We start from the raw sequence: 12,455 nt of genomic DNA on the forward strand, positions 1-12,455 counted from the left end.
CCCGCCCCTACTTAAGAATATTACAGTTAAGCTCTAATTTTGTGTTAGACCTATGTTAGGCCCGGGTCCTCCGGATCCGCCCCTACTTAAGAATATTACAGTTAAGCTCTAATCTTGTGTTAGACCTATGTTAGGCCCGGGTCCTCCGGACCCGCCCCTACTTAAGGGAATTACAGTTTCTCATATACTATTCTTTTTATAGATGGTGCATTGTCAGACGCCGGCCTGTGCAGCTGTTCTGCATCAGCCTTGTGGCCACTCCGTTTGCCGATCTCACGCCCTCTGTGGTGTTCAACTGGAAGACGTTGTGGTATGGCACCCGGATAACTGTGTGGTTTGTTTCGACCTTATCACTACCCTTGGATCTGACTCGGTGAGTCCCGTTGGCTATGTTGCCTTCTTATTTATCTTACCTTTTTTGGGTATACATACACTATTAGTAAGATCTCTATGGTCTTGAAGGACCATTGGGAGTCTTCCCTTTTATAATTCCCACTATTATTTCAGGCATTCCCGGAGCAAAAGTCTGCGGCTCGGGCCACACTGAAAGTGTGGGTTGGTGGTGTTGCCCGGAATGTGAAGTCCAAGCGGCCCTACGTCCTATCTGAGGACTACTGCTCTATGATTTACCCCAACGCCAAGTCTTCAGCCGCTGTGGCTAGGCATGTGGCAGCTCCCATCATTGCCCACATTGATGCCACCATAACGGGTCTCATCGATCCAGAACAAGATCCGTCGGACGCCCCCGGAGATCTGGAGGACAATGTTGCCTCCATGAACCTGGACGTTGAACCAATGTTATTGGACGAGCCGGATACAGGTAGGGTGGTAAGTGAGGCAGGTGTTTCCGGCGCTGAGATTCCTATCCTCAGCCCCGCTCTTTCTTCTTCATCTGATCGCTCTTCCTTTCATGGTTTTTCTGGGGACCGTGATTCGTCTCAACGATCATACCCGGTTCCCCCTAAGGATAAGTCTACATCTAGAACCTTACCTAAAGCTCGTAAGCCTCACAAGACTTCCCATAGCTCTAAGCAAAATACAAACCTGTCATCAAAGGCTTCTGGTTCCTCCTCTAAGTCTCACGACCCGGGAGTTCATTCCGCCCCTCCTGCTGCTAGCCCGGGCCTTTCCGAATCAGCCATGCTTCGCATCGTGTCGGAGATGCAGGCTAAGTTGGTTTCAGAGATGCAGTCTAAGATGGACACGATGTTCTCTAACATCGGTCAGAGACTTGGGGCTTTAGAGCAAGGAGCTCCGGAGAGAGTCCAAAGCTTTCTCATCCCGGATGCCTCTAAGCTCCCGCCGTTTGCCAAGAATAACCCTTGGCGTATGGCTCTTCATTCCCCGTTCTCAGACGGAATGTTAACTTTGGAGGGCCTTGGCACTCGTCCTCTAGAGGACTTTGAATTCTTTCCTCCTGGTCTGGCATTTCCATTTCATGGTTATGCCAGGCTTACCGAGGAAGCTTTGGTTCGGTTGGACAAGGTCCCCAAAGAGACGGTCATCTTCCCTAAAGAGCAAGCCCAATCTGTTTGGGCCAGATTTCTGAACGACATCGGCTGCACCAACACCATGCTGACGCCTTATAAAAGCTCTTTTACAATGTTCTTAATGGACAAGAACACCTTGACTCCATGCGTCAATAAGGTAGCAGAGCTTGCCTTCCAATATGCTCTGGAGGAGAAGCCCTTGCCTCCCATCCGAGAGGTGGATCCAATCTCCCTCCTTCTTCCTTCAGGCATTGAGTGTTGGGACAACGTCCATACCACCTTTACCTCTGGCAAGCTAGCAGCAGACTGTGCCTCAGTAATGTTTAGTGAGAGGCTTCCCCGTCTCCCGGAATCCCTCATTAAACAGGAGTATGATTCCCGCCTACGTGTTGGCCGTACTCTGAACTTGGCCACATCCACGGAGTCGATAGCCTTGACTTACGATACTGAGAGTATTTTTAAGTCTCTCAACAAGGCTACGTTACAATCTTTATACTATGACCTGTATGACTTCGCTACTGCTAAACGCAGATGTCGCAAACATGTCCTGGCTGAGGCGACTATTAGGCATGAACCTAATAAGCTCATCCGGTCCTCCTGTTGGGGTTCAAATCTCTTCCCCGAGGATCTCGTAGAGGAAGTCTTGGCGGAGGCCACTAGAGTCAATCAGAGCCTTAAAGCCCGTTGGGGTTTGACTCCTAAACGCAAATATGACCCCGCAAATTATCAAGCTCGGGGTAGGAAGAAGCTTCGTCCATATACCTCCACCCAGTTCAGGCAACAGCAGAGTGGTTCGTCCAACTTCCGGCTGCCTCTTCCCCCATCTCCTGTTGCCCCTGCACAGCCTTCCACCTCTCAGGCTCCTTCGGACGACTGTCACCGTTCTGCTCCCTAAGAGCCAGCTTTCTGGTGCCTCCGCCACTTCTCCTGCCTTTAACCAGTCTTACGAGGCTCATAGCTCTTCCCAGAGTTATGGTAGAGGTAGAGGCTACCACCGTGGTTCTAACCAGAATAGAGGCAGGGGAAGATTCTTTCGCAGGGGAAAGAACTTCCGAGGCGGACGTGGAGGCAACTCCTCAAACCAATACTGAGGTGCAGCAGGTAGGGGGGAGGCTCTATGCCTTCCGCAACAAATGGAGGTTCAGTCCCTGGGCTTTCAGTATCATCTCCAAGGGACTGGGGTGGAGTTGGATTCAAGGGCCTCCTCCGAACAAATTCCATCAACATTCCACTCCGGACCTGGTCGAATTTGTCCAGGATCTTTTACAAAAGAACGCCATACAAGAAACGAAACACCTGAAGTTTCAGGGTCGGCTGTTCACTGTCCCGAAGAAGGATTCAGACAAGAGAAGAGTGATTCTAGACCTATCCCTTCTCAACTTGTCCATTCAATGCGACAAGTTTCGAATGCTTACCGTCTCGCAGGTGCGGACCTTACTTCCCGTGGGGCCGTCACCACCTCTATCGATCTTACAGACGCCTATTATCACGCCCCGATAGCGAGACACTTCCGTCCGTATCTAGGCTTCCGCTTAGGGGACAAAAGTTACTCCTTCAAGGTGATGCCTTTCGGGCTCAACATCGCCCCAAGGATCTTCACAAAGTTAGCAGAAGTCGCTGTTCAGGAACTCAGAAATCAGGGGATTCAAGTAGTAGCCTATCTGGACGACTGGCTCATTTGGTCAGACACCTCCCAAAATTGCCTAAAAGCCACTCACAAAGTCATCCAATATCTTCAATCTCTAGGCTTCCAGACCAACTTCAAGAAGTCCCGTCTTCTTCCAAAATCAAAGTTCCAATGGCTCGGCCTGCAATGGGATCTTATATCTCATACTCTGTGTCTTCCCAAACCCAAGAGGTTAGAGATTACAAGGAACACCAAACGCTTTCTCAAAGACAAAGTAAGTTCCAGACGACTCCAAGAGAGGATTCTGGGGTCCCTTCAGTTTGCCTCAGTGACGGATCTTCTTCTGAAGGCAAAATTGAAAGATATCAATCGTGTCTGGCGTTCGAGGGCGAACCGGAAGCTCCGGGACAGGAAAGTCCGCCTTCCTCCCATTCTACGGGAAAGACTTCTTCCTTGGACAAGAGCCAACAGTCTGTCAAAGTCAGTTCCCCTTCGATTTCCGCCTCTGAAGTTAATCATTCACACGGACGCATCCCTTTCAGGTTGGGGCGGCTATTCTCAACTCCAGAAAGTTCAAGGTCTTTGGTCTCCCTTGTTCTGCCAATTTCACATCAATGTGCTGGAAGCCATGGCAGTTCTTCTAACCCTGAAACGTCTCGCTCTACCCAAGAGACAACACCTTCGTCTGGTCCTCGACAGCGAAGTGGTGGTCCGCTGCCTCAACAGAGGCGGGTCAAAGTCAGGGCCTCTGAACCATGTTCTAGTAGCCATATTCTCCCTAGCAGCCTTGAACCGTTGGCATCTTTCAGCTGTCCACCTGGCGGGAGTCCGGAATGTAGTGGCAGACGCCCTGTCCCGGACCTCCCCTCTAGAATCGGAATGGTCACTCGATCCAAAGTCATTTCAGTGGATTCTCTCTCGGGTTCCCGGTCTCCAAGTGGACCTCTTCGCCACAGAGTCCAACCACAAATTGAGAGTATATGTGGCTCCCAATCTAGACCCTCAGGCTTACGCCACAGACGCCATGTCACAGAATTGGGACATCTGGGAAAAGATTTATCTTTTTCCCCCGGTGAATCTTTTACTGAAAGTTCTAGACAAACTGAGATCCTTCAAGGGACAAGTAGCCTTGGTCGCTCCCAACTGGCCCAAGAGCAACTGGTATCCTCTCCTGCGAGAGTTGAGACTATATCCTCACCCGATACCCAATCCGGTTCTGTCTCAGATAGTACAAACACGCGTTGTGTACGCTTTCTCAAACATTCAGAGCGCCCTAACTTTATGGACTTTATGAAGTTTGCGGCCATGCATGGTGCCAATATTGATCCTCAAAACACCCTGTTCCTAGAATCAGATAAACGGGATTCCACCATCCGCCAGTATGACTCTGCGGTTAAAAAGTTGGCAAAATTTTTGATAGACTCAGACGTGCTCTGTATGAATTTGAACCTTACAGTCACTTTCTTTAGATCTTTATTAGAATCAGGTCTGGCAGCCAATACTATCACCACTATTAAATCTGCTTTGAAAAAGATCTTCCTAGTGGGCTTTAACATAGACTTAACCGACTCTTTGTTAGCTTCAATTCCGAAAGCTTGTGCCAGACTGAAACCGGTTACTCGTCCTACCCCGGTGACCTGGTTCCTTAATGATGTACTCAAATTGGCTTCTGACACCATTAACAGTTCGTGTGATTACATTCCCCTTCTCAGGAAAACGCTTTTCCTGGTGAGCTTGGCTTCCGGGGCAAGAATTTCTGAACTGGCAGCCTTGTCGAGAGACCCGGGTCATATTGAGTTCCTTCCTTCGGGAGAGGTCCTTCTTTCACCTAACAAATTCTTTTTGGCTAAGAACGAAGACCCTCAGAACAGATGGTCCTCCTGGAAAATCGTCCCTCTCACACAAGATCCGTCTCTGTGCCCTGTTACTACTCTTAGGTCTTATTTATCCCGGACCTCCTCTATCTCCTCGGGGTCTCTATTCGTTAGAGAACAAGGTGGTACCATTACCATTAAAGGGATCAGGCAACAAATTTTGTATTTTATTAAACAAGCTAGCCCTGACTCTTTTCCTCTTGCACATGATATCAGAGCGGTTGCTACTTCGGTGAATTTTTTTCACCACATGAATTTTACGGACCTTTCCAGGTATACAGGGTGGAAATCACCATCAGTGTTCAAGAAACACTACCTTAAACATTTAGAAGCCTTAAAATTTTCTACAGTAGCTGCAGGGAGCGTAGTTACTCCCAGGTAACTCACAGGTTAATTCCTTGTCTCTTTATCTCTCCCTCTTACCTGCCTCATTTATACCCTATTTGTATTCGTTGGTCTCGCACCTGAATACTGTTATTATATTTGTAAATTTTTAACTCCTGAGTATCTGTATATGTTATCACTCACGGCATTATTATACCTTACCTTATTTTGTCAATTGTTCTACCAAGTGGATTTATGTTCATTTTAAGATACCCTTATATTTATTTTTGGCACTCATCTCTGATTAAAGCAACTTGTTTTTCCCTTACGCTTATGTCTTTTCCTTTATTTTGCAAGTTTGGTGACATTTCTCTTGTACATATTCACTGGGCGGCACAGGTTCGAGCCCAGAAAAGGGATTTTGACGTAGGAAAAATCTATTTCTGGGCGAGGGACCTGTGCCGCCCAGTGAACCCTCCCAGCTCCTCTCCCTTGGAGTCCCCAAACTTTGGGTGCTAAGGAGTTGGGTTCTGAGCGGATGCAGAGTTGGTGGTGCCGAGTGAGGTTGAACGGCTCTCCTCTATTGGGGTATTTGTCGTGGATAAATCTAAATAGTGCGGGACCTCTGGATTATACGCCCAATTTTATACCGACACCAATAGGTGAGCGAGCTAGTTAACCTAGCACTCCTTTACATTTTTTCTCTGGTATATTTAGCAGTAAATTACCTAAGAATAAGTGCTAAATGGAGCTTATTCACTGGGCGGCACAGGTCCCTCGCCCAGAAATAGATTTTTCCTACGTCAAAATCCCTTTTATAGAATACTTCTTGTGCCAAAGGAAACAAATGAGTATTTTCATTACATTTTCTGTATAATGCAAAGTCTATTATTACTGACGAGTAGTTTTATCTCTTTTGAGGGCTATTTATCGTTGAATTATTACGGAATAACACAGTTACTCCAATGAATGTATTTTTTTTTTTTTTTTTTTTTTTTTTTTTTTTTTTTTTTTTTTTTTTTAACAAAAAATCATCACACTGCTGGTTTGATATCTTCTGATGGCTATTTATTGTGCAGTTATTATGGAATAACAGTCATTCCAATGAATATAAACTTTTTATTTTGCACATAAAATCACAGGGCTTTACCGTTATTTAGAAAAAATTTATGAAAAATTATTCTATAATCACTTCACAATAATTGGAAAATATACTTTTGTTGTTTAGAGTGAAATACAATAGAACATCAAGCAAATTTTTGAAAAATTAATTTTGTAACCAGCAGTACATACATACATATACCAAGGCATTTCCCCCAGTTTTGGGGGGTAGCCGACATCAAACAAAAGTGCGGGGAGCAGTCACTCTCCCCCAGCTCCATCTCTTTGATGATGTCTCACAGGATTGTAAATACAGGAGAAGGGGTTCCCAGCCCCCTCGTCCCGTCCCTTTTAGTGGCCTCTTACGACATGCAGGGATACGTTGGCGCTATTCTAATTGTTTTTATGCCCCCGCGGCCACAGTAAAACAAATAATCATGGAAATGTAGGTTATTATAGAGTGAGTGATCATGTATATCCGATAGTGACAAATCTGGTAGAGCATATGGCTACCGAAGGTAGATCCGCTGGCTCGTAGTGAAGGGTTTTAAATCTTTTTATGGGAGAAAGATGTGTGAATATGTGATCCCACCTTTAGATACCAGCACAAATAAAAGATGAGAATAAAGAACATTGAATTGAGGACATATGTAATGATCTGGCCACGGGACAGTAGTGTTGTTATTCTCTAAGACCAGCCTATAAAATCCTCTACGTAACTATATTATTAATCTTAACCCTTTTACCCCCTGGCTATTTAGAACTTTCCAACTCTTAACCCCCAGGGGTTATTTTTTTTTTTCAAGCACATTTTGCAGTATATTTTTTTAAATTGCTCTAACAGCCTTAATTTTCGTCATAGAGAGGTCAGGTTGGTCTCATTCTCTTGGAAAATGCCTGAAGTCTCAAAAAATTATCAAAAATATGCAAAAAAAAAAAATGTAAATAGCAGTTTTTTGCAAGGACGTACCAGTACGTCCATGGGGGTAAAAGGATGAGTTTTCTGAAACGTACCAGTACGTCCTTTGGGGGCAAAAGGGTTAAAGTCGATTGATCGTTAGCCTTGAAGCTTATACTGTAGTACAATAGATGCTTGGTAAATATTAAAATAATAAATTTTATTATAAAAGTATTTACTGAACATGTCCCTGGTCCTCCCCGCAAAAATTTAATTTGATTGTTAACAGACTACAGTACTGTTGAAATATTGCTGACGACTTGTGGTAAGGATATTTTGGTCCAGTGTTCGCATAACTTCAACATATTTGTTATGATTCACAGTGAAATCATATGGACTGCTGTTAGTATTTAGAAACTATGCTTTTTTTATAATCAATAGTTCAACACTTCTAGATTACCTTTGTAGACTGATCATTTATATTTTGTGAGGGCCAGAGCCTATTCTAATGATTAAAATTTTTTTCATGTTTCATTTAACTTGCAGAATTTGGTCCAGGGCCTTCAAGCTACGAGTTCAGTCAGTGATCACAACTATTAATAGATTTGTAGGTAAGTAAGTGTTTTAACAATGTAAAAAGAAAGTAATTTGTATTTTTCCTAACTATACAAACCCAAGTTGAAACACTATAGTTAAAAATTAGAATGAGGTGTAATAACTGACAGGTAAATATTGATTAACAGTGGGGAGGCAATTGCCACCCCCCCTCCACCAGCTCACGGACAATTCACTTAGATTGAAGCATGGGACTTACCCGGGGGAGGGGGGGGGGGGGTTGAGTAAAGAACTCAAGCTTGTATGATTAGGAAAAATACAAATTACTTAAAAAAATTTGCCATTTTTTCATACACAAATACAAACCATTATTCTTTACTTTAGGAGACTCGTCCTTGGATGGGAAGAAGTCACCTTTTCCAACTGACTAAAAGCTTAATCTGGGGATCCAAAACTCGAGCATCTTAGATACCTAAAAAAGTAAGGGTTCCTTACATCTTGTGAACTGCAGGAGAACTTTGAAACTTGAAGACCATCTTATGATGAGATTGCTTGCCTACATCATGCTTCCCTTGTAAGGAGTGTGACGAAAAGACTCTTGTGCTTGCTTCCCTCATAAAGAGTGTGACGAAAAGACTCTTATGCTTGATCATGGAATAACTACAAGCAGTTGGGGGCTTACCTGACCGAGAGATCGAGTCCAGCTAGAGGTCTTACGATGCTAGGGGAAAATTGAAAGGAAAAGAAAAGGCTAGTCAGTCTTCACATTCATCACAGTCTTATAAGTAACTTCAGCCCTTGACTTGCAGTACTAGTCCTGTGAGAGGAGCCAAGGTATCTATAGCACCTGCTGAGCAGCTAAAACAGGTCTTAGAGTAAGAGTGTCTAGGGACCTTTTGGTCATATCCCGCAAGTAGTGGGTGGAGAAGGATGCTTGATGCTTCCACAGCCCTGCTTAGAGAATTTACTCCTGAATGCCAGAGAAGTGCTTATAACTCTCACGTCGTGAGCTCTAACTCATGATCCTTCCAGGGAGGATGAAGAGCATGTTTGAGAGATCACTTCCCTTAACCAAAACGTGATCATATTCCTGGAGGTCTTCTTGGTTCTTTCTGCACTTAGGTAAAAGTGCTCTAGTCGAGGTATTGTGGTCCTAGCTCTCCCAGGATGTAGTAGAAGCTGGTCAGGATCATTAGCTTTATCCCTAAGACTCATAGCGTTGAAAGCTATGAATCTGGAATCAGGCACGGAAGGGTTCTGAGTTTTCGTGACATAACCGGAATGAAGGAGAGGGAGACCGGCCTCCATCCCCTTGAATGTGTAATGTTGAAGGAAAGCCCATGTAGCTTGCTAACACATTTAGCCAACGCTAAGGCGAGCATAAAAGCTCTCTCCGCGGTTCTTAGGTGAGGTCCTTGTCTAAAGGTCGCTTCAATGGTTCATAGGTTAACCCCTTTAAGGAATGTAACACCATTATCATGTTTCAGGAATGAGGCTCACCTCAACTGGAGAACAGGTCTGCTCAAAACTACTAATAAGCATATAATTTTCCTCCAAATAAGAAATATCTATTCCCTTTAGTCTAAAGATTTGGCTAAATGCCGAGCGATAGCCTTCTACCACTGAAATGGAGCAGAGTTTCTCCTTTCGGAGGTATTACAAAATAAAAAGTCGGCAATCCATGGTATAGAGGCTCTGAGAGGAGAGAGTCCCTTCCCACAACACCAACCAAAGAAGATTGCCCACATGGCCTGGCAGACAGCTGCTGAGGATTTTTGGAGGTATCCAGGCATCTGCTATTCTGTCTCTTGAGAAAGACTTGAGAAATGTCTTTCTCAGATAGGAAATGCTGGATAACCCCCATGCGTGAACGCAAAGAGATTCCAGAGCATTGGAGAAAATCCGGGAGTGAGGCTGTCGTGGAAGGTTGGGAGTAGTTAGCAATTCTTTCAGTCTCTGTTAGGAGGTGCAAAAGGTACGAGGACCACTCCATGTGTAGCCACCCTGAAGCTGCTAATGTTAACAAAAGGTTGGGAGTGTCTCTTACTCGATTCAGAACTCTTTTTGAAATAAGCAGAACAGTGGAAAAGTAAGTATAGAAGCTGTACCATGGGGGCTGAAACGCATCCTGAATGCCACCTCTGGGTCTGGAACAGGACAGCAGTAGATCGGGAGCTTTTTATTCAGCAATGTCACCAAGAGATCTATCGTCGGGGAATCCCACAAGTCAGAATCTCTGTCGCTACTGGTTGTCACAAAGACCATTTTGAACCGATTACTTAGGTCTTCCTGCTCAACTAGTCTGTCTACTATCCCATTTCCTTTTTGGGGGGTAAAGATGGGCTTGAAATATTGATTGTGTTTTCTTCTTGCCACTCGAGTCCTCGCTACTAGATGGCAAAGCTAAAGAGACAGTACCTCATTGTATGTTGAGGTAGGACACCACGGAGGGGTTGAAGCTCAACACCACCCGGTGTCCTGCCAAAAGAAGGCAAAACTGGTGAGTCATCTCCTAAAAGACTGGAGAAAGTAGACTGTCAACAAGGTGGGTCTACAATCCGCCTCCAACGAGGATGGATGGTTAAGGTTGAGAAACAATTATGTGAGCATTCTTCGAAAAGCAGCACTCTGAAGGACCTCTTCTTTGACAGTAGTGAGGGTCAAGCACTCGCTCACTGGACCTCCCAGCTGGAGACTAAGCAGCTTTTTTTCCTTGTGGGAACTAGAGGCATAGAAGTTCCACGACAATTGGAGAAGCAGCAACTGAAGGGAGTCTCCCTCGGGAATGGTGCCCGAGAGAAGACTTTCCCTCGGAGCCTCCGAAGGAGGACTGGAACTCCATGGTTTGGAGTAGTCAGAAGAGCCATGACGGTTGGGAGAAGCAGAAACTGAAGAGTGCTTTTCAAGTGGGAAGAATGCCTGGGAGGAACTCCTCCTCTGAAGGAAGACTGGAGGCAACGCAGCTTCTCTGAAGATCCCAGTGGCGGCAGAAGGAGAGTCTGGAAGTTCCATGAAGATCCGGAGAAACAGAAACTGAAGGGGGACTTTTCTTGGGAAGGCGCTTAGAAGACTCCGAAGGTAGACTGGAGAAAACGCAGCTACTCCAAAGACGCTAGCTGTGTGAAGGTCAAGAAATTCGAAGACAAACTGTAGAGCGATACCAGAGGTGTCTGGGATCTCCTTCCTCAAAAGGAAGGATCTAACATGCTACGAAGCTAATGCTCTAGAGGAGACCTCTAGACTTTCATTAGGTTTTTCTTGAATTAAATACTATGTTTGTGTAGTAGTAATAACAGTAGTACTATATGTCCTTTAAATACCAGGTCTCTAAATCATTTTTCATGGGACATTGTAGGATAAACAAACTGGTGCCCTGTTTTTGTAGAGAATTTGTTTGCTCTCAAGTACATCAATTTAAGTTGGCAACTGAAAAAGAGTATTATAATCTTCCATAGCACTTGCATTAACCTTACATAAGTTTTATGACATGAAGTGATCTATGTTCTTGATATGTGTAGAAATAATACCACAATTGTATTTTACTTACAGAATTCTTAGTTTATGCTAAAGTTTAACTTGATAATTCAAAATTGCACGAGAACCAGATGCTTTTATCATCAGGGCTCAAAATAATAATTTTAGATACTTTCCTCATTCAACACAGTTATGACTTAATGGCACAATAAGTAAATACACCTAATTTCTTCTCATTACAGAATATCTAATTGGAACTTCAAGTGTCACAATCCCCGATTCATGCTATAACAAGCTTCCATTTATTACCAGATTGGTGCTACTGTAAAAATCGAGTATTTTTATACAGTTACCTTATTTTACCTATTTTAATCAAGGAGTATTCAATGTTACGATTGCAATATTGGCTAGTGACATAGTTTAAATTTTTATGAGTAACATCAAGGTACAAAGCTTTAAAGACATTATGTTCTTATTGGATGAGGCAATAAAATCAATATATATACAGTATATACACAAATTATTGATGCAATATAAAAGAACTTTAATGATTTTTGTTGTTGGACAATATAATTGCTTGTATTAACCCAACTATCTTCATAATTCTTCCATGTGATCCCTTACATGGATTTTAAAGAAGTTCCTGTAAAATTACCGTAAGCAATAATAAGAATTGGCGTAATGATGCTGTGATTAGATCATTAACTTATCATTTCCCTATAAACCATTCGCTTTCTGTGTGTGCATGCGATATCCTTTAAATAGAGCATATTACTGGGCTTGTGTAGATTAGCTTCCATAGAACAGCTTCTTCCTTTAATCTTATGTGAACACCCCTCCGTCCCTCAGGCTACAAAAGCTGTGACTCCCAATACCTCATTACCTATAAATAAGAAACTATTTTTCCTATCTGAAATTGATATTTGATAAATTTTATAACAAATGCATTGTAATCTTTTTAAATTTTAAGAAAATAGCCAAATGCTCTCTTGGATATGACAAAAATTCCACTGCAAATTAATGGACTTTTCTTCCTCTATAACTTTCAAACACAATGTAGATATTATCCTTAAGGCAATGTTAACACAGTGTGAATACCTTTAAGATAAACA

General features: G+C 43.5%; 1 protein-coding gene across 4 annotated transcripts in view; it reads left to right on the forward strand.

The window, feature by feature from the left end:
- Nucleotides 1-12,007, forward strand: part of LOC137656744 (transmembrane channel-like protein 7) — a 65,388-nt gene extending 53,381 nt beyond the window's left edge. For all 4 annotated transcript variants that reach the window (XM_068390992.1, XM_068390991.1, XM_068390993.1 and 1 more), the window contains 2 exons: nucleotides 7,861-7,925; nucleotides 11,586-12,007. In XM_068390992.1, the coding sequence (XP_068247093.1) occupies nucleotides 7,861-7,901 (41 nt within the window). In that variant the 3' untranslated portion in view covers nucleotides 7,902-7,925; nucleotides 11,586-12,007. The remainder of the gene's footprint in view (nucleotides 1-7,860; nucleotides 7,926-11,585) is intronic.
- Nucleotides 12,008-12,455: the final 448 nt, after the last annotated feature.

Source organism: Palaemon carinicauda, chromosome 17 (genome assembly GCF_036898095.1).
Source record: "Palaemon carinicauda isolate YSFRI2023 chromosome 17, ASM3689809v2, whole genome shotgun sequence".
NCBI classification, from domain to species: Eukaryota; Metazoa; Arthropoda; class Malacostraca; order Decapoda; family Palaemonidae; genus Palaemon; species Palaemon carinicauda.